Genomic DNA, 27,350 nt, shown 5'->3' with positions numbered 1-27,350 from the left:
AGTACTGAATATATCATAGACTGCCAGAAGAATGAGGAAATCTGTCTTGGAAGAAATACAGCCAGAATGCTCCTTAGAAGCAAGGATGGCAAGACTTCATCTCACATACTTTGGACATGTTGTCAGGAGGGACAAGTCACTGGAGAAGGACATCAAGCTTAGCAAAGGAGAGAGGGTCAATGAAATAGAGGAAGGCCCTTGATGAGATGGATTGACACAGTGGCTGTAACAATAGGGTCAAGTATAGCAACAACTACGAGGATGGTGCAGGAATGGGCTGGGTTTCATTCTGTTGTGCACAGGGTCACTATGAAATGGAACTGACTCGACAGCACTAAGAACAACAACAACATCGTTAATATCACATGCAAGTAAAATTTTGCCAAAGATAATTCAAAAATGGTTGCAGCAGTCTATTGACAGGGAACGGCCAGAAATTCAAGACACATTCAAAAGGCGACTTAGAGTGAGGCATATCATTGTTGCTGTCAGATGAATCTTGGCTGAAAGCAGAGAATACCAGAAAGATGTTTACCTATGTTTTATTTGCTAAGCAACGGCATTTGTCTGTGTGGATCCTAACAAATTACGGATAACATTGTGAAGAATGGGAATTCCAGAACACTTAATTTTGTTCAAGCGGAGCCTATACATAGACCAAGAGGCAGTTGTTTGAACAGAACAAGAGCTTACTGCATGGTTTTAAATCAGGAAAGGTGTGCGCCAGGGTTGCATCCTTTCACCATACCTATTCAATCTGTATGCTGAGCAAATAATCCAAGAAGCTGAACTATATGAAGAAGAGCATGGCATCAAGATTGGAGAAAGACTCATTTACAGTCTGTGATATGCAGATGACACAAACTTGCTTACTGAGTGAAGAGGACTTGAAGTAATCACTGATAAAGATCAAAGACTACAGCCTTCAGTATGCATTACACCTCAACATAAAGAAAAATCCTCACAACTGGCCCAATAAGCAACATCATGATAAATGGAGAAAATACTGAGGTTGTCAAGAATTTTATTTTACTTGGACCAACAATCAATGCCATGGATGCGGCAGTCCAAAAATCAAATGATGTATTTCATTGGGCAAATCTGCTGCAAAAGACCTCTTCCAAGTGCTAAAAAGCAAAGATGTCACTTTAAAGACTAAGGTGTGCCTGACCCAAGCCATTGTATTTTCAGTCACCTCATATGCATGTGAAAGCTGGACAATGAATAAGGGAGACTGAAGAAGAATTGATGCCTTTAAATTATGATGTTGGAAAATAATGTTGACTATACCCTGGGCTGTCAGAAGAACAACAACAAAAAAATCTGTCTTGAGAGAAATACAGCCAGAATGCTCCTTACAACTGAGGATGGTTAGGCTTTATCTCATATAGTTTGGGCATGTTATCAGGTGGGACCAGTCCCTGGAGAAGGACATCATGCTTGGTAAAGTAGATGGTCAGCAAAAAAGAGGAAGACCATCAATGAGACTGACTGATACATTGACTGCAACAATGGGGTCAAACACAGCAATGATTGTGATGATGGCACAGAACTGGGCAGTGTTTCATTCTGTTGTACATAGGGTCACTATGAAATAGAACAGGCTCGACAGCATCTAAGACCAACAACTGGATATCTTAATTAAAATTTCAACCTCTGTCTGTAATGTTTCATACCCTCTTCCCTCTCCCCTCTCCCCCTAGTATTTATTAGTACCAACATACTGTTTTTTTAACATACTGTGGAAACCCTGGTGGTGTAGTGGTTAAGGGCTACAGCTGCTAACCAAAAGGTCGGCAGTTCAAATTCACTAGGCACTCCTTGAAAACCCTACGGGACAGTTCTACTCTGTCCTACAGGGTCACTATGAGTCGTAATTGACTCATCTGCAATGGGTTTGTAACATACTGTAGATTTACTTATTTGTCTTGTTTAGTGTCTACTGATTTCACTAGAATGTGTGTCTATGACAGGAAGAATTTTTTTTTTTTCTGTTTTGTTTATTAATCTATCTTCAGTACCTGGAAGAGTGTCTGGCACATAGGAGGCACCTAATAAACATTTCTTGAAAGAAAGATTAAATACTACCTCTTATCTCTTCATGTTGCCTTCCCTTAAACATGTCAATAAAAGCCTTTGGTTGATCTACATGGTAACAAAAATTCCTTTCATCTCAAATCATGAAGATATTCTGATGAATAGGCTTCAACCATTTAAATTTTGTTTACTTCATGACAGAGAGTATATCCTTGTATGATACATAGTATTACTGTCAATTCCAGAATATGTAATACCTATTATTATGATACTGGGGAAGAGGGCTACCCAGAGTCAAATCTAGCAGATAATATTTGGTATCAAAATATATAATTATTTAAAGCATAACATTCATCTGAACCTAAGTAAGAAGACAAAGGTAAGAAAAGCACATTAGAAACCAGTTTTATAACTTACTTGGAGATTCATTATTTTCACAGGTTTCCTCTTCAGTTGGTGCTTCCCCTTCTTCTTCCTCTGGGTCATCAGTATCTCCTGACTCATCACTGTCTTCCACCCACTTCCCTGGCATGAGACCTGCTGAGTCATAGGAGTTGCACAGAGGACCCACAATGTGAGAGATGAAGGATTCCTGAAGATTGGCCAACTGAGGAGCAGAGCGGTCCATGAAGGGGCTTATTGGTAGCCCAAGGCTGGCCTCTTCATCACCCTAGAGACAGGAATTCAGCATAACTAGTTAAACGGAAAGTTAAATGGGCAAGAAAATTTCAAAATGCAAGTCAAGGAAGTATTTAACTGACATCTAAAATAAATAGATATAAAAGAACCCAAACACTCATGTGCGAACTGCCTCTTTACTGCTAAGGGATTCTACCCAAATCATTAAGATTCCTGAAGAAATGCATTGTTGCCTTTACCACTCTGGTAGTCTTATGGTTTTGCCTTTTTATCAAGATGAAATATAAGAAATGGTTTTTAATGTTTCAGTTGAGGATATGTCTTATCACACTAGTCAGTAACCCCTACATTAGAATATAAATGCATCATAAAATGTACTGCTGGGAATTTTTTTTTCCTCTTCTAGGGCAAAATAAAGTTTTTTAATCGAACAAATATTTGTTTTATCATGTTTCCCTTTATTACCAGATGCCAGAAAGCTTAGAATAAGCTATTGCTCCAACTATGTTGCCACTTTATCCCAGATTTTGGTTGAATTATATCTTCTGGGATTACGTGGTTTCTGATATTCCTTTTTTTTATCTATATGTTTAATAGTATTATTGCATAATTATTGTATAACTATTGTATTATTTTGAATGGCTTTAAATCTTTCTGAAAAAAATGAATAGACTAAATCAGAAGTTATCTAGCAAACTTAATGAAGGAATATCAACAAGGGTTACGCTTATACAGTGGGATTATAAACAGGTTTTCCTTATCCTTTATTTCAAATCTTTCAATATTTCATTCAATTTCAGAGATTTCAGGAATTGTTATAAATTAAACCTATTCCTAGGAAAGGCAATACATTATTTTTAAAAAGCACATATCTTTCATTCTCTACAGGAATCTTACCTTAATAACTATAAAAATTCTCTCTAATCTCTGTTTAAATATATCCAGTGACAGGCAATTTACTACTTCATAAGGTGCTTCATGGAGACCTGGTGGCACAGTGGCTAAGACCTTGGCTGCTAACCAAAAGTTCGGCAGTTGGAATTCACCAGTTGCTCCTTGGAAATTCTATGAGGCAGTTCTACTCTGTCCTATAAGGTCACTATGAGTCAGAACTGACTCAATGGCAAAGAGTTTTTTTTTTTTTTTTAAGGTGTCTTATCCTATTTTAGATGCCTAGTTTTTACCCTATTTTAGATGCCTATAGTAATTACATTTATTGCTGACATTGACCTTAAATCTATCTCACTATAACTTCTATAAAAACCAAAACTAAACCCATTGCCGTTGAGTCGATTCCAACTCATAGTCACCCTATATGACAGAGTAGAACTGCCCCACAGAGTTTCCAAAGAGTGCCTGGTGAATTCCAACTGCTAAGCCACTAGGCCACCAGGGTTTCCATAACTTCTATAGGGTACTCATATTCATACCTTTTTTAGGGAAGTAGGGAGGGAACTAACATATGTAATTTATCTTTTTTAATCTTTACAACAATGCCATGATAAACCTAATCCTAAATTTGTATGTCAGTCCTTTAAGTATCAGAAGACAGTTATTATATCCCCTCTATTTTCTTCCAGGGTAAATATCTTCACTTCTTTCATATTCTTTTATGTCACTGATCTCTGTCTTTTGCCCAGGTTCCGTTATATCCTTCTTAAGAGGGTGGTTCATAGTACTGAATGCAAAGCTTCAAGTATAATCTGATCAGTGTAGGGAAGTGTAGGGAAGATCACCCATGCTTGCTTATGTTTTTCTGGCAGCTTCTCTGGTTTTTTTTTTTTTTTTTTTTCCTCTGGTAGTTTTTGAGTCTTATATTATCATGACAAATAAAATGCCTTTTTTTTTCAGCTTATCATTTACTGGTGTTATTAACTTTATCAGAAAAGTAAATGAACTTATTCAGATACACATTCCTCCATAAAAATTAAAACTAGATTCCGTTATTATAAACAAATCTATAAAAGAACAATATTTCAAGGGTCTGCTTAATATCTCATTAGGTCATTCCATTATTCCAATATCTCACTCCCCTGTGGTGCCTGCAGATGACTTGATCTTAGAGATTTATGGTTATACTTTAGTATAATTTTTACATCTATCATTTTATATCCTCTGATAGAAATTAGCCAGTACATTTTCTGATACAAGTATGGATATGAAATAGAATGAGTACACTTTATAGCTTTTGAAAGCTTTGGTGAGTTCACAAGCAGAGTTTAGATTAAGATAAATCAGTTAAATTTGTTACCTGCTCATAAAATTCATTGACAATGCCCTCTGTCCACTGAAGATGGAGTTCCTTACATTTAGCTGGTCCATTGATATCAGCCAACTTTATACACATTTGACAAACCAGGAGACGATCATTTTCATTGGTCCAATCTATTCCAACATCGTCATTTACCTGTTTGAAGGACAAAGTCAAAATGTGTTTGGACTCAATGAAAGAAAATGTTAACAGGAGAGAAAACAATAAAATATCTATTAATAGTCTTCCTACCATGTGGAGATCAGAATACCAAGTATTGAAGAGTTTCTCAGCTGTTTAAAATAATGTTAATGGTTTCCATAAATTAATAGTAAAACAGCTCATCAATAAGGAAAGTAATGATGGATACAATATTTATTAATTATGGAACTGATCAATAAATTATATTAAAATTAGCATATGTTATCAATTATCGTTAAAGTAATAATGCTACAAATGATATTTTCTTGACTTAAGATTTGGGACATTTATGCTTAATGTATGAAAGTTTGTTTCAGTTTGTCGATCTTTATAACTGCCGGAAACTTCTGTTGATAGACCATAGGGTTGGGAGCAAATTAAGTTAAAAAAACCACAACAGTAGTTATAATTTTATTACCCCTCTGTAGCACAAAGTATAATATACACAGATAGTACTTCAACTTCTCAGGTTTCTATATTGGGACCAATGCCTTTATATCTGTTTCTGACTAAACCCTGTTTTTTCACATTTAACCCATAATAGTCAATAACAATGAGTTCAGTTTAAGGCTTTTTGTTTTGTTTTGTGACATCTTTCAATGTGGCCATAAAATGACTACTAGTACAAGTCTAGTTACCTTGGCATTAAATTTGGCAACGAAGTCAAAGTGTTTCTTCAGGTCTGTGGCCAAAATCGCTTCAATGACAAGGAAACGGAAATGCTTAAATTCCACATGGTCAAGGTTAACTAAGAAGTTATACTCTGGCCGGGACATGAAAAGATTCCACGCAGCAGCTGCATGGTGATTCTCCAAAACTGAACGGTCGTTGTATAGCACCGCCTAGGCAGAGAAGTCAGAGAGCTAAGAGTTCATATTTTTAAGTTAAAAAATTAATAAATAAAAACTATAAACAAGAATCTGCAATGTCTTTGAAATTGCTCTTTTTTAGAAGAAAAATTTAGGAAACTCACAAATGTAAGCTCCTGGGTATTTAGGATTCACTTATTGCCGTACATTTGACTGAAAGAAAGTCACTTTTCCTTTAGCTTAATTTCCTTTTTGTAAGATAAGTTCCTTTCCTTGAAACTTTATTCTAAACTCTTGCAGGTGAGGACTATTAGCACATCTTGGAAACCCTGGTGGTATAGTGGTTAAGTACTACGGTTAAGTACTATGGCTGTTAACCAAGAGGTCGGTAGTTTGAATCCACTAGGTGCTCCTTGGAAACTCTATGGGGCAGCTTTACTCTGTCCTATAGGGTCACTATGAGTTGGGATCAACTTGACAGCAGTGGGTTTGGTGTTCTGGTTTTAACAGAGTTAGCTTTTTCAGGTTTCTTTGTAGGCCACAGGAACTTAAGCATTTAAAATGAATACATATAAATATACCAATATTCCTAGGAGGTAACTCAGTTACATTCTGCGTCTGGCTCAAGAATTACCTCAATTACACGAAGTTAACTAACAAGGATGAATGGGCTCCCTGAGAAGCCCACAATAAAACATTCTCACTCTGCAATCATCCATAAGGAATGATAGCCTCTCTCTAGTAATTGAGAATACATAAGTATCTACATGTTTGGAATTTTCTAATGGTGCCACGGAAAGCTGCAAAAGGAAAGGAAATTGCCTACAGAAAGCTTGAAGACTAGTGTGGAAGATAGCTGTAGAGGGAAAAAAGACATAAGAACAAAATGGAAAATTTAAGCACATGAACATTAATACTGGGTTAATTAAAAATGCACAGAAGAATAAGAAAGTCCGAACGGTAAATGGTGGGGGCAAGTGGATTTGCCCAACTATCTTTAGGGAAAACAATTCTGGTGTGTGAAGGACACAAGGAAAGAAGGTAAAGTTAGTAGCAGGAAAATATATCGGGACAATTTTTATTGTACACAGATTAGAGAAACATTCTAGACTAGTCTATAAGAGAGGCTGTGGGAAAGGACGGGAGTAGGGCAAAAGACAAAAGGCAAACAAGAAAAAAAAAGTAAATATGGTACCAGACTGGCCTCTAAATCCTCTAGAAAGAAGATCAGAAGATCTTGGGATGTTTATTAACATGGGTCCAGATAATTAAATCAAGGAAAAGATGACTGAGTTTGATTGTATAGCCGCATACATCATGATATTTAGTGATTTATTTTTGACTTAGATTAAGTATACATCAAAATGAACTTCTTTAAAGTTATTCATTGTTTTTGGAATCTATATTCAGGTAAAAAATTTCCCTCAAATAAGTGAAATAAATTTTTATTTCCATTAACCAATAGACCATAAGAATCATAATTATAAAGAATATATTTTAGAGGAATGGAATTTACATACAAAGAAGTCTTATATTCTTAAAAGACCAAAAAATATTTGGTTCTCTAATCTTTTCATAAAGGGACTTTGTGTAGGTTGGATTTTCTTTCTTAAGGAGGTTCATTGACACTAATCCAAGTAGTTTTTCTTCCTGAGAAGAAAATTGAAAAGGACTCCCCATAGGTGATAAAGAAAGCTGCATACTTACCAGTAATATCTTGGAACAAACCATGACATCTTTTCGGAATTAGCATGGTCTCTAAGAATTTTATTCAGGACGAGGTAAAATTTGGCTTACATCTACTTGGCATTTATTAGAAATCAAATCTATAAAATTAATTTTCTTTCACAAATATCTATATTTAATTATTCCTCCTAATCAAAACCTGTAGCCCTGATGGCACAGTGGTTAAGAGCTTGGCTGCTAACAAAAAGGTTGGCAGTTCCAATCTACCAGCTGCTCCTTGGAAACCCTACCGGGGGCGGGGGGCAGTTCTACTCCATCCTATTGGGTTGCTATGGGTTGGAATCAACTCAACGGCAGTGTTTTTTTTTTTTTTAAGTCAAAATTTAAAGATTTTACCTGAGGAGCACTAGTTGCAACCAGAAAGGCATTAGTCCTTCCTGGGTGATCGTAATCATGCATGGCTGCAGCCACATACAGTGCCATCAACTCTAAGGCAGGGATATTCCCAGACAGACATCCATATTTATCATCTGGCACACCATACATTTTTGAGAATACATATCCCATATGTCCATGTGTAAATCCACTGTCAGAATCTGAGAAGAGAAAATGGAAGCAATAGAAATCTTTTAAAAATATTAAACTGGTAACCATTTGCTTTGATTTTCTTAAGGGGAAAAAAAAAAAAAAAACAGGAAAAGTAAAAACCCAAACACTCTGTTGCTTCTGTCTTTCACAAGAGAACACAAATGCACTTTATAAAATACCTGAATCACTTGTTGACCCATGATCATTAATCACAGTGGAGAGTCCTGGAATAGGTTGTGTAGTAAGATACCAAACTGCATGTAAGACGTCAGTGGCATGGATTCTGTTATGGTCTGTAACCAATGCAAAGGAACAGTCATTAAACTGTGAACTTTGGGGTCCAAGGACTGAGAGTGCCACCTACTGGATAAACAGTTTAGTTCTGGCATTTTAACACCCCAATGAAAGCTGGCTGAACTTTCTAGGACAAATACTCTTTGATTACTCTTCCATAACGCCATAATATCCATAGTAACAAGAAAAAACAACACGCACAGCATTCATTATGCATGCAGATGCCCGAAGTGGAAAAATCTGTGTCCAGAGTCTACCAGAAACCCACGTACATGGGAAACTCACTACGAGAAACAACTGTGATGTTTACTCTTGTACTTATTTCCAAGCTCCTGTAGAAAACTGGAGCCCTTGTGGCACAGTGGTTAAGCGTTCAGAGCTAACCAAAAGGTCAACAGTTCAAATCCACAATCTACTCCTTGGAAGCCCTATGGGGCAGTTCTACTCCATCCTATAAGGCTGCTATAGTCTAAATTGACTTGATGGCAACGAGTTTCTTTTGATTTTGTTCTAAGAATATGCAGTGGACCAGAATAAAAAAAGAAAGGCATATGGCATACTTTAACTAGTGAGACCAAAGGCCCATACTACTCAATTTTCCATCTCTGATAAATGGCACCCAAGTATTGACAGAATATAATATTGTTTTGTATCAAACTTAAAATACTGAAATAAAAATCTTTTATATATAGATTAAACTCACAAAGAAAACTCAAAACCAAAATTATGTTCTCTGATCTAGAAATTCTTATTTGGGAATATAGTTCAAGGAAATACCTAACCACAAAATAAAATCCTCTTTGAACAACAATGGAGGAAGTTGAGCTATTTAGAAGATTAAAACTATGGAAATAACCAAATTTGCTAGTAATAAGGTCATTAACACAAATAGGAGGTCTCATCTAAATGTACTGTGCAGCTTCTATTGAACTGTGACCACACTTCCAGGGTGCTCTTGGCCCACCTTCTTTTTCTGGTGCAATTCTACCAGGTTTTTCTGCCCTCTCCATAATACTTTATTGGCTGTCATGCTTTATCCTAAACGTACTAACTTTACACATTTTATTACTACTAACCAACCATAATAGAGTTTCCTTCACTAATACAATAGATTAGTTCTCTGAATAATACTCAACAGATGAGAGGTGAAAAACAGAAGAGAACAAAAAGAATGATAACGGGGATATGGGAGAAGAAAGTGGAGTTGGTGACGCCCAGGTGGATGGTGGGTAGATGGTGCCTCCTTTCCTACATTTCTAGAAACTCTTAGGAGTAAGTCTTTAAGTGATGACAAGTAGCTAAATCTTAGGTAAACACCACAGGAATTTAGCCTAAGGGCCTGGATGTGAGCTTGAGAGATCTCCTCAGCAAAACTTGGAGAAACAAACCTCCTAAGTTCCTGAGGAGGAAATATCAAAACCTGTGCTCCTATGTCTTTGCTAGAGGTTAATACTGATATTAGATAGTACTTCAAAGAGCAATTTTATTAAGATTGGGGTTTATATTCCTGAGTATAGAATATCTCAATTAATCCAAGACAATTAAATCTTATGTTTGGACCTGTGCTTCACACAACATTGAGCATGCTAGGATTTTCTGGACTTGGGACAGAACTGGTTTTGTCCCTGCTCTGCCATTTTTTATCCATGCTAACGTGGATGAGTTACCCAAAACTTTAAGTCTCATTTCCTCATTGCAATAATGTGGAGATAAAACTAGTACCTCTTTTATACAGAACAAATGTGAGGATCACATGAAGAAATGTATTTTAAGGTACTTGACACATAGTAAGCTTGCAACTAATGATAAGTATTATTCATATAAAATAAATTGCTGCTGTAGAACAAGATGGTGAACCAGCACAGATCACCAGCTCCTCCAAAATCAATGCTGCGTTTGTAGGGATAGGATTGAAAAGGTAAAAAGAAAGCTCTTCTAAGCCCCTGGGGAGGTGAAAGGCAGTGGTGGCCTGGTATAGGAAGAAAACGATGGGCTGGGCAGAGGGTGGCACTACTGGGGACAGCTTCTTTGTCAAGTTCTTTTCCTTTATTGCAAGCTAGGAAGACTACTGCATGAAAACAATTACCATTACCACCCAAGTTAGAGAAATCTGAGCATGAGTCCAGGATTACAAGGGTGGATGGGGCAGTCTGAGGGTATCGCCAGAGCTTGGTTGGGGCATAGAATAGACAACAAATACAGGCGAACTTGGAGATCTGAGTGGCACCGCTCCCTGTCCTGTTGCCCACATGCCAAGGCTCAGATGACTTTATTGGTGATTTTTACGAACTTTGAAGGAACAACCTTATCTAAATAATTACGTTCGTAAAATAAAAAAAGAAAGGAAGCTTCCAAACTCATTTTAGAAGACTAGTATCGGTTGAGCACTCGACTAGTAGCCAAAAGGTTGGTGGTTCGAACCCAGAGGCGTCTGAAAAGACAGGCCAGACAGTCTGCTTCTGAAAGTTCCAGGCTGGAAAACCCTATGGAGCAGCTCTACTCTGTACACATGATGTCACCATGAGTTAGAACTGACGTGATGGCAACTAATAACAATGACAGTTTAAGCTTGCTTTAAAAATTATAAAGACAATGTATGAAAAAAACTGACATACTCCTTTTGCTTATGATTATAGGTTCAAAAGTCCTAAGTGAAACAACAGCTAATCAAATCTGTTTATTTAAATAAAAAAAAAATTAAATATATATGTCTAAATATATAGAAGAATTACATTATCATCTATCACTTAAGGATAGTGAAAAATAATCTGCCTTGTAAGCAGTCAATAATATGTTTATTAAATAAAGCTTTACTTAGTAAAGGAGCTCTGATGGTACAGTGGTTAAAGCGCTCAGCTGCTAACTAAAAGGTTGGTGGTTTGAACTCACGAGCAGTTCAGTGGGAGAAAGATGTGGCAGCCTGCTTCCATAAAGATCACTGCCTCGGAAACCCTGTGGGGCAGTTCTACCGAGTCAGACTCAACTCGACAGCAACAGGTTTTGGTTTTATGTGCAAGTATTATGCTCAGTGCTGGTATCTTTATTGCTTTTTCCATTAACCATCTGATGACCCAATCCAGGAGCAAAAGCACCCAGGAAACAGCTAGCTAGGTCAATGGAGGGCATCAACAGGCTTCTGTACGATATACAGAAATGCTCAAAGGTTCCTCTTCTTGCCCTGGCTATGGTGGGCAACAGAGAGGAAAAAGGGACGCTGTCAAGTCCCTCTTTATTTTATTCTTATCATTGTCATCATCTCTCTTCCTTCATCTCTGTCTTTTAAACAAGTACCTAACCCTCTTTTCAATTCCCTTGCCCACCTGGCAATCCCCTCTCCCTCTCAACAACATATAAACACACAAGCACACACTAACACATCACACACCCTACCTCTTTCTCAGAGTCTGCCCATCTCCCTCTTCTGTCTTGATACACTCGTTTTCTCAACTTTCTCCTTATCCCTCAAGCACAGAGTTGAAGTGAGCTGGTACGGAGGGTTGGAGTTGTATGTAAATTTTATAGATTTCTAGACCCAAATTTATAGATTTTTAATTCAAAATTCTGTCTATGCTGCAATGTACCATAGGGTGAGGGAAAGTTCTTATAAAAAGAGGCAACATTTTCACCTTTTTTCTTTGGAATATAGTCAATACTGTAATCTTTCTACCCCTCTAGCTTGTACTTTGCTACCTTATTATCTATCTTTAAAATTGAGGGACACCATATGCAGCATCATTGAAATGAACTAAACATAAGCTGAACAAGATGATTCTCATCTCTGCCATTCAATACCTATATGAACACAGGCACTTCTGAGACAGTTTCCGTATCTCTCAAACTGGAACACCAAGAATAAGAGGTGTTAGGAAGAATACACTTTAGAGACGAAAGTTTTCAAAAGCAGAAAAAAAACACTCTCAAAAATAACTTTGGGTTCATGAGTTAATATGACCTGATGATTTATCTTCTTTTGTACCCAAAATGGCCAATTAAAAGAAACTATAAATAATATCAAACATTATTTACCCCCCGTATAGCTGGGTGTCAACCATATCTAAATTATCCTAATACTTATTTAATAAATGCATTTGTAACACATTTCTACCAGTGAGTTGCCTATATGTATTACCTTACCTACTGCTACTCCATGAAATAAGTATACATTGCAACCTGTGAGAGCCAGAACTCAACGGGACAGCCTTGTTTTTCTGGGTCTCACCACGTTCTCCACCTCTGACAGGGTGCAGTCTTAAATTTTTTCTATCAGTCGTTTTAGTGGAAAATATTTGAGTTTTCCTTTTCTGACAGATTTTGGCCTTTGAAGCTTTGAAGCTAGGCATTGACTTCTCTCTAGCTATGAAAGTCCTAGAGCATCCTCTTCCAGTACTAGGCTGTTCCATTTACATTGAAAATCTGTTGGTTAGTGTGGCCCCTTCATCAATTATCTCAGCTGGATCTTCTGGATAACTTGCTGCTTCACCTTGAACTTTTACGTTATGGAGATGGCTTCTATCCTTAAGCTTCATGAACCAACCTCTGGTAGCTTCAAACTTTTCCTCTGCAGCTCTTTCAACTTTCTCAGCCTTCACATAATTGAAGAGCGTGAGGGCCTTGCTTGCTCTGGATTAGGCTTTGGCTTAAAGGAATGTTGTGGCTGGTTTGATTTTCTAACCAGACCACTAAAACTTTATTCATATCAGCAATAAAGCTGTCTTGCTTTCTTATCATTCTGTGTTCGCTGGAGTAGTCCTTTTAATTTCCTTCAAGAACTTTTCCTCTGCATTCACAACTTGGCTAAATGTTTGGTGCAAGAGGCCTAGCTTTCAGCCTGTCTCAGCTTTTGACATACCTTCCTCATTACCTGTTGCCACTGAGTCAATTTTGACTCACAGTGACCCAATAGGACAGAGTAGAACTGCCCCAAAGAGTTTCCAAGGAGCGGCTGGTGGATTTGAATTGCCGACCTTTTGGTTAGCAGCCAAGCTCTTAACCAGGGCTCCCTCTTCTTCACTAAGGTTAACAATTTCTAGCTTTTGATTTCAAGTGAGAGTTGTGTGGCTCTTCTTTTCATTTGAACACTTAGAGACAATTGTAGGGTTATTAACTGGCCTATTTTCAATATTGTCATGTGTCAGGGAACAGGGAGGCCCCAGGAGAAGGAGAATGATGAGGGAACAGCTAGCTGGTCGGTAGAGAAGTCAGAAAACACAACATTTATCTATTAAGTTCACTGTCTTGTATGTGTACAATTCATGGTGCCCCAAAACAATTACAACAGTAACATCAAAGATCATTGGTCACAGATCATCAGACAGATATAATAATAATGACAAAGTTTAAAATATTGCAAGGATTACCAAATTGTGACACAGAGACATGAAGTGAACAAAGTGAACACACAGTGTTGGATAAATGGTGCTGACAGATGTGCTCGATGCAGGGTTGCCACAAAACTTCAATTTGTAAAAAACACAATATCTGCAAAGTGCAATAAAATGAAGTATGCCTGTGTATATATGTATGTGTGTATATATGTGTACAGAAACCATGGTGGTGTAGTGGTTAAGAGCTACAGCTGCTAACCGAAAGGTCAGCAGTTCGAATCCACTAAGCGTTCCCTGGAAACCTTATGGGGCAGTTCTAATCTGTCCTATAGGGTTGCTATGAGTTGGAATCTCGATGGCAATGGGTTTTGTTTTTTTGTTATAATTATGTACATACATACATATACACACACACATATATGTGTAGATATATATATATACATATATATATATACAAATAGTCTTCAAATTTTAGTTAAATCCATGTTACAAATTTAAATGCACTTTTTTGGCCTGCTGAAAATTTTTAAAGGTGTAACTAGAATGCTGATAAAAATTTAGTTTCTAATATTTTAGCTCATTTTCATATTAAAATTAATCCAATCTCATGTTCACTCTTGTTACTTTAGGGTTTTTTTTTTTCAATTAATTATGGATTTTTTTAATTCATTTTTCTTTTTTATTGTGCTTTAAATGAAAGTTTACAATTCAAGTCACTTTCTCATATAAAAACTTACACACATTGTTATGTGACCTTAGTTACTCCCTCTATAATGTGACAGCACACTCCTCCTCTCTATCCTGTATTTCCCGCATCCATTCAACCAGCTCCTGTCCTCCTCTGCCTTCTCATCTTGCCTCCAGACAGGAGCTGCCCACATAGTCTCATCTGCCTACTTGAGCTAAAAGAAGCACACTTCGCAGTATACTTCTTACAGTCCAGTTTAATCTTTGTCTGAAGAGTTGGCCTTGAGAATGATTTTCATTTTGGGCTAACAGAGTCTGGAGGCCATGTCCTCTGGGGTCCCTCCAGTCTCCGTCAGACCATTAAGTCTGGTCTTTTTACTAGAATTTGAGATCTGCATCCCACTTTTCTCCTGTCCATCAGGGATTCTCTTGTGCTCCCTGTCAGGGTTGTCATTGGTGGTAGCCAGGCACCATCTAGTTCTTCTGGTCTTAGGCTGATAGGGTCTCTGGTTTATGTGGCCCTTTCTGTCTCTTGGGCTGATATTTTCCTTGTGTCTTTGGTGTTCTTCATTCTCCTTTGCTCCAGGTGGATTGAGATCAGTTGATGCATCTTAGATGGTCGCTTGCCAGCTTTTAAGACCCCAGACTAATTATGGACTTTTTTAGATGGAAACATTACAAATATAATTCTCTATGAGTCAATATTAAAATAACTAAACTTACAACAAATTTTTGAGTTGCTAATGATAATTAATGATATGTAAAGTTTTAAATAAATATATTAGTGTAAATTTAGAATCTCAGCACATATGAAATATTTTAATAAGATATTTTAAATGATCATCAAACCAAAGCTTTCCTGTGCAAAAGACATTTTTTTTTATATAAAGTTTCTGGGTTCGTTTGTAGAACAAACAGTTTTATTATATCAATTCTTTTCACATGGAATGTGAATGTTTCAGGAGAAACATTTATTCACTTATATAAAAATGTAAAAATAAAATTTAGAATCTGAAAACTTCTTTTTACATTTAAATACTTGCCACTTTTTCCTGTGATTTAATGATATATTATTACCTGGAAAAAAGTTAGCAGATATTATACCTATGGCATCTAGTATCAATTTTGACTAAGTGGAATTTGGCTATGGCTGATTACATTATTAATATATATTTGGAGGTATAATGTTAACTTGGAAATTTAGTCTGGTGACTAGCTGTTCTTTGGTGTTTCCAGTGGCTTCCTTTCTATAAAAGTTTATTGATGTAACTCCTTAACCTCTGAGAAATCACTAACGCTTATGTCAATCACTGGCATTCAACCAGGGTGGGCCCTGGGAAAATGGTATTAAAAAAGCAAGGCTTATCTTGAGGTCCGTTCAGACTACCCCTTTTCCATATCTCTCTTCCAACTTCCATGGCCTCATCAGCCTGACTTTCCCAGGGGCTCTGTGCCCTTAAGCACCTTTTTCCCCTATTCCAATTGCATTTGGTCTCAAACTCTCTAACAAATCTCATAAATAGATTCAAGTTGTCATTTTCCTTTCCTACCACACACCATCCGCTGTGCATTTTCATTCCCATGTAGCATGTGATGGCATTTTGAAAAATAACACGTTAATAATGGATCACTAGGGTAATGTGTTACCCCTTTCTAGAAATACCTTTGCTTTATCTGCATTCATGTAATTTTTATCTAACTTCAGCTCTTGTGACTACAAAAAAAGGTGGTTTTATAAAGTCCAACATACATAAAAGCAAATTAAAACTACAAAGTTAAAACATGTTCAGGCTGAAATGAGACTAAAAATATTTTGCTGTAGTGACTTAGAACATTTTTAAATTTAAGAAAAATCTTTTTCTTTTTTTAAATGAAACATTTTTAAGGTCTTCATATTAAAATCTTATAACAGAAAAAGACCAAGATTTAAATAAAACGTATTTAAGAGAAGTATTCATTCATTCAACAGATACTCAAAATTATATTTAAAAAATTTAACTGTTTAATTCTTTTTTGTGCCTTCTTTTTCCTTGTACGTCTAAGTAACATTCTCCAAACAATGTATTACGTTTGACTATTTTTCATGCTTTACATTTATTCTCTAGAAGTACCACATGATTTCTATATATTTCTACAACTTCCCTGGTTTGACTTACGCATGTTTTCTCCAGCTCCATATATTTTGTAGCATGTAGGACAATTCTACTTATGTGCTCTGATAATACTTAAAATGCTATATATTGAAAATCTAATTTAACATCTCTGTGTTCCAATTTCTCATGATTAAAAATAGCAAATTATGCTCACAATACTCTAAAAGTTGGACCTTTGATTGTGTCCTCTCCTTGGGTCTTCGCACTTACCTATTTTTAAATCTTTCTAATTATTTTTCCATAACCACTTACAGACAGCTCTGCTTTATCAGTTTATAAAGTAGACCATTATCTTCCTGTTCCTCTACCCACAGCTGAATTTATCTTCAATATTTAGTGAATTGGCTGAGTACCTTTTCAGATGCCAGAACAAAAGCCATTTATCCAATGAAAGAGACAGACTATAAAATAAGTGACAAATTCAACATCTGATTATTTATTTACCAAACTCTTAAATGGCACATTATGTGCAGGGCACTATTATAACCCATTTGAAATTATTATCTCATTTGATCCTTATAACACTATTAGGAAGTAGATGTTATGATCACATTTTATGAGTAAAGAAATGAGGCATGTAGAAGCTAATAAGACCCAGGGTCACACAGCTGGTAAGTGAAGGGGCCAGGATTCTAACACAGGCCATATCTCCTCACTACTATGCCCTATGAGCATATTGAGTGCCTACAGTGTATAAGTCTGTGCTAGCTGCTGACAATGCAGGATCTTACTATTCATAGCAAATTTAACAGATTTTAAAAATATTATTCCACAAGCAAGTTATACTTACAGGGAATATCCCTATATCCAATCTCCAAAGCATGAAAGTAATTCATAAATTCCCTAATTGGAATTTTAAAAGCTTCAAACAGACCCATGTCTTCAAAAAGTCTGTACGATACCTGTAAAAGAGAAAGACAAACACTTACCAAACATCCCTCAGTGTGTATAAGACATGAACAGAAAAACGAGAAATAAAAGTGTGTGTTCCATCAACCATATTAATTTTCTGCCATTTTAGAGCATACTTAACTGGGAATAGCAAATCAAGTACCCACTGAGCACCTCTATGTGCTTAGCCCTTATAGTCCTCAAGAGGTTTATAAACTATTTTTAAGTGTACAGTCTAGACATATACCCAAGAAACCAAGAGTACAGTATATACCATATACCAGTGCATAAAGAAGCATTAAATCGTGTGCCAAATGGACAACTTGAGAATAACACATACTGAAGTACTAATTTTAGGGTATACACCATAAACACTAAAGAATGAGATAAAGAAAGCTTAATTTAGACTAATTTTGACCATAAAGCTTTTCAGGCAATAATGGACACAGAATTGCACCTTAGGTGATGGATAAGGTGAGAGAACTGTGGGAGAGCAAAAGGTTTGGCTTAGCGAAAATATTTATTCTAAACCAATATAAGTAACAATATTTGATCTATTTTCTCTCACTTGTTTTCTCTCTTCCTCCTCCAAATATCTATTCTCTTTCCAATTACTCTGACTGCCCTACTGCATATCTTTCGATGTAACAGGCACATTTGACATGCAAATGATAAAGAAAAAAAAAAGGAATAATAGAAGAAGGTAATGGGGAAATACATGGTTATTTATCTGGCAGAATGAAGCACCAAACCTAAAAACCAAACCTGTTGCCATCGATTTGATTCCGACTCATAGCGACCCTATAGGACAGAGCAGAAGTGCTCTGTAGAGTTTCCTGAGAAGTGCCTGGAGGATTCGAACTGCTGACCTTTTGGTTAGCAGCTGTAGCACTTATCCACTAAGCCACCAGGGTTTCCACAGCAATATTTAAAATAGCCTTATTTCATGTCACAAAGTACTATGTTGGTTATAGTTCAGAATATTTTAAAAAGAATTATTCATTCTTTTTATTATTTACATTTTTTCTTAAAGTTCTCTTGAGATATTTCTTCCAAATCTGCTACATATTCCTTCGTAGCTAAATTTTTCTCTTTTGTTATTGAATTTTTAATCTATTCAAATTTACTAATATTCTTTCAATATATATTCACTGTTTATGAGTCATATATATTATACATACACACATACATATATACATCACCAATAAAGGATTTAATTCATTTAGCATGTATTGATTGAATGCTGACTATTTGTCAGATAATTTTCTACATATGTGGCATACATGGGTGAACAAAACAAAGATCTGTTCCTTCATGGAGCTTACAGTCTAGCAAGGAAGGACAGTAAATGACAACCATAATAAATAAGTAGGTTATATACTATGTCAGAAGGTGAGAAGTCAAATGGTTAAAGAAAAAGTGGAGCAAGGATAGAGGGTTAGGAGTGCAAGGAGGGCATGAGAGTTGTCATTTGATATGAGATGTTGAGAGTAGGCACATTCAGAATGAGACATTTGAGGAGAGAATTGAAGGAGGTATGGCATAAGCTACATGGATATCTAAGGAAAAAGTTTTCCACATAGTCAGTTCAAAGGTCCTGAGATACGCTTGGTGTGTTCAAGACAGAGGAAGAAGGCCCGCATGAAGACAGCAATAGGAATTTAAGTCAGAGAGGTAACTGCGGGGTGGGGTTGGGATGGTGTGGATTAGATTGCTGGGAGCTAGGTGGACCACTATAAAGGCTTTTACTCTGAGTGAGGTGGGGAGACTGGAACAGGAAAGTGACTTGTGTTTTGAAAGGAGCACTCCAGCTGCTGATTGAGAACAGACTGTATAATTTATTCATCTCAACTTCTATGTGCTTTTCTTCACATAATGAAGAATGGCAAATGTATTTCTTTTTCCTTTTTTCTGTGTAAATAATACTCCTACCTATTCTCTTTAAAAATGCAGTGAAGTTTGCCAGTTCTGTTATATTATATTTCAAGCTGTATTTCTTTTAATTGTCTGTTCTCTGCCATAATTATTTCAGACTATATCTGAGTTCCTGTTTATCAGCACCTAAGGGATTTAACTATGCATGTTTCTTCAATAGTAATAACAGCAGCAGCAGCACACATATGTGACATTTAATAAGTGAGAGACCTCCTCTAAGTACTTTACATACATTAATACTTCACATAGTTAATCCTCACAATAACTTATAAGACACCCAAAAAACCCAATGCTGTTGAGTTGGATATGTACCATTAATTACTAACATTGAAAACAGAGGAAATTGAAGCACTAGGATGTTATTAAGTGACTTATCTAAGGTCACACGGCTGATACATATCAGAGTCAGGATTCAAGCCAAGCATTTTGGCTTCAGGTTTTCAAACTTGCTAAAGCATTTTGACTTCAGATTTTAGAACTTGCTAAATTCTACTTAGCAAGGCAAATGAAGTTACATTTTCTCAAAATTCAGTATTTTGTAATTTGGGAACGTATACACTGACATAATTAGGATAGCGTAGAAATGTAATATTTTATTTTTGAACGAGGACTGAAAAAAAGACACGTTAAGAAATTTAGCTGAAGTCTAATTGTTAATTGTCTACATTCTTCCTAATAATTATTAGTATCCAATAATTGTTAATCTCACAATTCTGTGGCAATGTTGACCAAGATCCATCCTTCTACCCCACTGGCTTATAGAACTTCAGGGAGAGCTGGATACCCACCAGGATATTGGGCACACTCACTTATGCTGTACAACTGACTGCTGTACTGACAACTACCTCATTTGAGGGTTACCATTTCTTTTGTTAACCCCACCACCAAGGAATGTGCAGACTGTTGCGTGATAAGATTTACTTTCTTCAAACACTACCCATCCACAGATGTCATGAATCTACATAGCTGTAAGCAACTGAGAAATTGTTTTTTTCCTCAGTTATATGTATGAATGCACTTTATACCTGACTAAGAATACGGCCACATTTTCTTCCTATCTTTTCCATCAAATCAAAAATTGGAAAATTCCAAGTATTTAGCTGTTCCATAATTGAGTCCAGGTTATCCATGACAAGAGGTTCAGGAGCAAGAATTGGTTTGTCCTGTAATGAAGATTAAAGGAGAAATGTTTTAACAGCATGCAGCTCTTCTACACAGCAACTTAACTTCTGGTAAGTTCATTTTAACAACTGAGGTTACCTGAAGTGAATGACTAAAAACTTCGGGTGAATGAGTGTTCTTAAAACAAAAACAAGATGAACAAGACAGAGTAAGGAGAAAAAGCTCTAATGCTGTTTCAGACCATGAACTTTGCATTGCTTGGTGCTCACCTATCTCTGGTTGATGCAAACTACACCAACAGTGGATATTTATTCCAAAAATTTGGATAACTGCATTTTGGTCTACTACAGCATTCTTTTTTTTTTTTTTCCTCATAGGTCTTCTTTATTTAATGATCCACTCTGCTATTTAGCTAAAAAGTAACCCTAGGAGATAGTTTCAGTTCAAGGTTTTTAAAGTTCAGGGCAATAGTCTGGACTTTTTTAAGAATTTGAAATCTGTTCTACATTTTTTCTCCTGTTCTATCAGGATCCATCTATTGTGGCCCTAAGCAGAACAGTTGGTAGTGGTAGCCAGGCACAATCTAGTTCATCTGGTCTTAGGGTAGATGAGGCCATGGCTCATGTAGACTAGTAGTCCTGTAGACTAGTTTTTTATGAGTCTTTGGTTTCCTTCTTTCTCTTTTGCTATGGATGAGTAGTGACCAATAGATGTATCTTAGATGGCTGTTTGCAAGCTTTTAAGACCCCAGACACTACTCACCAAACTAGGACGTAGAACATAAACTTTTGGAAGCATATTATGCCAGTTGACTGAGTTGTCCCATAAAACTATGGTACCAAGACTTCAAACCCAGACAACCATATTTGCAAGGTGTTTGGTTATGTCTAAGAAGTATCCATAACTGTGCCCCCTCTGTGTGTTTTATTATACATATGAATATATATGCATGAACACACATACCTGCATATACATATAGATACATCTATACGTGCATACAAATGTATACTCACATATGTATACCCATACACATAAATATGGAGTCCTAGTAATGCCCTGGTTAAAGAACTTGACAGCTAATCGAAAGGTCGGCACTTTGAAATCACCAGCTCCATGGGAGAAAGATGTGGCCATCTGCTTCCTTAAAGATTACATCCTTAGAAACCCTCTGGGACAGTTCCACTCTGTCCTGTAGGGTTGCTACGAGTCAGAATCGACTCAATGGCAAAGGGTATACACATACGTGCATATATATATGCGTATGTAACCATGTGCTTTTTTTTCCTTTTTTTTGGTTTGTGTTGTTGTAAAATTTAGTACAGGTTCTTAAATGAAGATTCATGTAAGGACTTTCGAGAACTCTGAAATTGTATGTAAATTTATCTCTCTACATATTTACGAAAATTTTTCCAGACTAAGAATTCCTAGCTATATTGTAATTTCAAAAGAAATCCAGGAATAGGGAGAAGGTTAATCACTTCTACCCTACTTAGCCAAATTTAAATTAATGCTTCAGAATTAGCATTAACTCTGTAGAATGACAATTGTCACATTTTTCAAGCATTTAAAAATAATCCATGCGTTCTACCACTTCCTGAGAAACATGTACCATGTAAATGTAAGATATTTTATTACTGGTCCCAAATGATGACATTCTTAAGAGTACATTTGCAAAAAAGAGAGAGAAAATAAAAATAATGATGATTTAAATCATTTTGTCTGACAATCTACTGATTGAAAAGTGGTAAATTAGGTAAAAGAAAAATGGCAGTCACAGCAATTGCTAATCACATCATAGTCGACTATTTCCCATCATTTGCTGCCTCTGTCAAATTAACTCATCTCAAATGTATAATTTCATCCTCTTTAAATGAGTCCATTATGCACAAAATAAATCATCACTGAAGAATATTTTAATAGGTAGCAAGTGTCAGCATAATACTAGTTTAATATAGTAAGGAAAATAAATACTAGATTAATTTGTAAATAAATAAGATGCTAGAGAAAAACCAGCAGAAAAAAATCCTGAGACAACTAATATCTGCATCTCTCTTGCTTATACTTATAAATATCATACCATTGAAAATACTGTTCTACAGAATAAAATAATTCACTCTCCCTATGAGTGCTTACACTTTTCAATTGTGTTAAGAAATATCTGCAATCATTTGTGGAGGCGAATATTTATGTTTTTAATCAGCAAATAATAGACTGATTAAGAGATCAATAAGGCTTGGGAGGATAAAAATTATATTGATAAATATGGGTAGGGCTATAATACATGTGTGGTCCACATGAGATCTGTAAGTCTGATGATTCGGAGATCTATAGCTTTGCTAGCTTGATAGTGGAAGCCAATTTCACAAGCAAACAAGTGAGCTAAGTGATATGGGGCTACCAGAAATATCATGGTCTCCGGGGTGTAGGTGCTGCAAGCTGACACTTTCCTCAGTGACTCTCTGGAACACTCAGTCTCATCTTCATTCTGTACAATATCACTGCTGTCACTGTTGTTATTGGTTTCATAGTCAGAGGTAACTTGAGCTGTGTCATCTGCAATTGGAAGAAAACAGCTTATTACGAGATCTGCAGGGGGGAAAGGTGTTTCATGTAACCAAGTTTTCCTGAAATGCATATTTTGAATGTAGAGTTTAGGAAAATATTGCTTTCAGAAGCTTACACACCAAAAATATAGGATCATAGGGTAGGAAAAACATGTTTTTGAACCCATAAAATAGATAGGGATTATGATCTGTGATTTATTCAGTATTCAATAATTCCTCAAAATGATTTTTAGATCAGTAGTTCAAACTTTTTAAAAATTCTTTGGTTTTCTGTATCTTTTTTCTCTATTCTTCCCCCAATACACTAAAGCACTGAGTAACTGACTAAGACACTAACTCTGAAATGGGTATAACCCACTGCCATCGAGTCGATTCTGGCTCATAGCAACCCCATAAGACAGAGTAGAACTGCCCCATAGAGTTTCCAAGGAGCGCCTGGTGGATTTGAACTGCTGACCTCTTGGATAGTAGCTGTAGCACTTAATCACTATGCCACCAGGGTTTCTGGAATGGGTATGCAGGGGGAAAGATTATGTTAACATATCCAAGAACAAAGTGGTCTGTACAGCATCAAGTGATGGCATGTACTTTTGTTGTTGTTGTTGTTGTGTGCCATCGAGTTGATTACAACTAATAGCGACCCTATAGGACAGAGTAGAGCTGCTCCATAGGGTTTCCAAGGAGCAGCTGGTGGATTCAAACTGCCAGCCTTTTGGTTAGCAGATTTAGCTTGTAACCACTTTGCCACCAGGCTTCCATTACTTAACAGTAGGGCAGATTTTGTGTATCTAATCTTGTTTCCTTGGAGTCTGTGACTTCCTTCCTTTATGTTCTCCTCCACTGTCTCCATTTCAGTCAGCACTAAACTGTTCTACCTGAAGGACCAGGTGTCTGAAGAACATGCTCTTCGGGCAAAAACCTGAAGCAGTTTTTGTAGCTGAATAAGGTACCTGGATGAAATTTATTGAGGGCTTGCTATGTGCCAGGTGCCACTTAAAGCATTATCTGTATTAACACATTCAATTCTCTCAACAATCCTATGAGGCAGGTATTACTGCCTTGTTATTATCTTCACTTTGCAGATAGGGAACTGAGGCACAGAAAGATAAGTAAATAGCCCAAGGTCAAACAGCTTGTAAATGTTGCTGCCAGAATTTGAACTCAGGAAGTCTGACCATAGTTTCTACACTCTTTATTTTTTATAAAGTCTAGATTTTGTTGTTGTTGATTTTTTTTTTTAATGGTTATCACATCTTATGGTTTGTCTAAGAAGTCTTTAAATCTTTGCCTTCCCTGAAGTCACAAAAATATTCTACTGTGTTTTCTTCTAGAAGCTTTATTATTTTAGTTTTTACATTTAGGTCTATGCTTCCATTCCTAATTACTGTTGAGTTGGTGCTGACTCCTAGTGACCCTACAGTATAGAGTAGAACTGCCCCATAGGGTTGCCAAGGCTGTAATCTTTGCAGAACTGGACTGCTACATCTTTCTCCTGCAGAGCAGCTGGCGGGTTCAAACTGCTGACCTTTCAGTTAGCAATCTCAGTATAATCCAGGTAGTCCTCAATTTACAATGGGGCTCAATTCCAACAATGGAAGTCAGTTCTGATGTAAGTTGAATACTTTTTTTTTTAGTTTTCATTATTGCCTGCTATACAGCAGTGTTTTGAACAGTAAATTATAACATTGAACATCTGCGAGTGAATATCTGAGAATGATAACATAAACAAATTACATGCTGCAACATTGTATGGAGTACATATTACTAATGGTAAGATGTAACAAAAAAAAGACAAACAGGCATTAAGTGTTGTTTGTTGTAACTCAAATACGTCATAAATCAGACATACTTAATATGGTATGAGGTAGGGGTGAGGTTCATTTTTTTTCTAACGTCATTTTTTGAAAGGGCTATCCTTTTCTCCACTGCATTACTTTGGTACCTTTGTTGAAAATCAGGTAATTTATTTTAAAAAAAAATTTATAAGGAGGAGTTTAATTTGAGGCTTTCTATTCCACCTGATTTATTTGTCAATGATACTCTCAATTATGTAGGTTAAGTCTTAATCTCAGGAAATGTATTTTCTCTAACTTTTTTCTCCTTCTTTGGGTATTCTAGTTTTGTTGTATGTCCTTATACATTTTCCAACTGATTTTCTTAAGTTGTAGTGAAAAATGACTTCTGTTAGGTAGTCTATTCCAATCAGAAATATCTTGTAGTACTTTTTCAAAAACCCATCTTTCTCATGAACTGCTTCTATATTAGAATTACATACAGTATGAAAATGTAATTGACAAGTTTCAATCCCAGAGTCTGTACAAAAATGTCAAATCCAGTCCTGGAGAAGACAACTTCAAAGACCACAGTTGTACATAAGAACACAAAGGTGATAAAGAAATGCTCTCCTTAGTCTCCCAACCCCAACAGAGTTAGAGAAGATCACAGACAGCAGGCAAGGAAACACCTGAGTCCTCAGAAATGTTATATCATCAGATGATAGTCACAAAAAGAATTATCCTGAGGGGGGGCCAAGATGGCTGACTAGGTAGATGCTACCTCGGATCCCTCTTGCAACAAAGACTCAGAAAAACAAGTGAATCGATCACATACATGACAATCTACTAACCCTGAACAACAAACACAGATTTAAAGAGTTGACCTGAGTGACAGAGACTGAGAATGAACAACTACAGGGAAGCAGCGACTGTTATCGGAGCCTGGAGCCAGCGTCCCAGTCAGGTAACCTTGGCACCGGGCTTAGGACTGGGTGCAGGGGAGCTGAACACAACATCCTGTGACGGCGCAAACACGGGGCGCAGCCCTACCCCCCTGAACTGACCCCAGGAGGGGGCCCAGCCAGTCCGCGGGAGGCACGGTGACGCGGCTGGCAGGAGGAGAAGTCCCCAGGAGGCAGTGACTGGTTTTGGAGCCAGGAGTGCAGCATCCCAGGCAGGGAACCTTGGCACCGGGTTTTGGACTGGGTGCAGGGGAGCTGAGCAGGATATCCTGTGAAGGGGCAAACACGGGGCGCAGCCCTACCCCCCTGAACTGATCCCAGGAGGGGGCCGAGCTGGTCAGTGCAGGTGGCGCGGCAATGCGGCTGGTGGGAGGAGAAGTCCCCGGGAGGCAGCGACTGGTTTTGGACCTGGGAGTGCAGCGTCCCAGCCGGGGAAACTTGATGCTGGGCTTTGGACTGGCAGTGGAGGAACTGACCGCGGCTTCTGCGGGCCAGACCCTCGGGGGCAATCTCTACCCAGCCAGCACACATAGGCGACATACCCCTCGGGAATCTCAGATAAAATAGTCATCCCAAGCAAGATAAGTAACTTTGTCTATATTCCGGGGTGCTACTCTCTCCTGTTTTTCTGAACCCTCCCCTCCCCTTCCCAGGCGGCTTCATTAACATTGGAATTTCCTGAGCCAGAGGGAGAACGGCTCTGCGGCTTTTCTTTTCCCTTTTTTTTTTTTTGGTCTTTTCCTAACCCATTCTTTCAGCCTGAGAAAAGCAACCACAAAAAACCCAGGGACCAAAAATCCTTCCCTAATTGGACTAAAAACACAGAACCAGCTCCAGCAAAGCATATGTGATCCATATCTCGGGCTTTCATCCCTACAGGGAACAAGGTGGCTATTATAATGCAAAGGCATTTTTTTTTTTAGCGGATTTACTGGAAAAACAAGTTTCCCAGGTCTGATATCTCTGTGTATTCAACAGAGCCCTAACTGATCCACAACAGGGAACTGAGGGCTGAAGCTCCCCCCAGACCACCTAGCCTCCTGCCTTAGGGGTCTAAGGAGGGTGACACCTACCAATCTGTACAGGTACTTGCATTGGGGGCCTAAGGTACAGCTGCAGAGCCCTCCCACCAAGGTGCTTTAGGAATAGAGACACACCTACCTCACTGACACTTGGGGGAAGCCTGTCAGCATCCTGCCCCCCCTGGAGTGTGAACCCCAGCTACTAATAGAATCTGGTGCACACAACTATCACCACTACTTCTCAAGGTGGATAGGTGTTAGGGTGCAGCACACACTTGATGACCCCAAATCAGATTCTACTCAAGAATAGTGAATAGACTCAGGAATATATATCTGGCAACAGCCCAAACCAGCTGGTAATAGGTCATAAGTAAGTCAAGGGCTACAACAATCAAGACAGCACAATCTAG

The 27,350-nt window shown here is 37.3% G+C and overlaps 1 protein-coding gene across 1 annotated transcript in view; it reads right to left on the bottom strand.

Moving 5' to 3' along the window:
* Window positions 1-27,350, bottom strand: part of PDE3A (phosphodiesterase 3A) — a 357,390-nt gene that overhangs the window by 4,832 nt on the left and 325,208 nt on the right. The window contains exons 8-15 of the mRNA XM_049882596.1: window positions 23,016-23,170; window positions 20,521-20,658; window positions 17,460-17,571; window positions 8,391-8,504; window positions 8,020-8,219; window positions 5,767-5,970; window positions 4,928-5,083; window positions 2,455-2,707 (exon numbers count right to left, since the gene is read on the bottom strand). Of these exons, the coding sequence (XP_049738553.1) occupies window positions 2,455-2,707; window positions 4,928-5,083; window positions 5,767-5,970; window positions 8,020-8,219; window positions 8,391-8,504; window positions 17,460-17,571; window positions 20,521-20,658; window positions 23,016-23,170 (1,332 nt within the window). The remainder of the gene's footprint in view (window positions 1-2,454; window positions 2,708-4,927; window positions 5,084-5,766; window positions 5,971-8,019; window positions 8,220-8,390; window positions 8,505-17,459; window positions 17,572-20,520; window positions 20,659-23,015; window positions 23,171-27,350) is intronic.

This window comes from Elephas maximus, chromosome 4, assembly GCF_024166365.1.
Source record: "Elephas maximus indicus isolate mEleMax1 chromosome 4, mEleMax1 primary haplotype, whole genome shotgun sequence".
Classification (NCBI taxonomy): domain Eukaryota; kingdom Metazoa; phylum Chordata; class Mammalia; order Proboscidea; family Elephantidae; genus Elephas; species Elephas maximus.
This window is presented reverse-complemented; position numbering and strand designations above follow the sequence as displayed.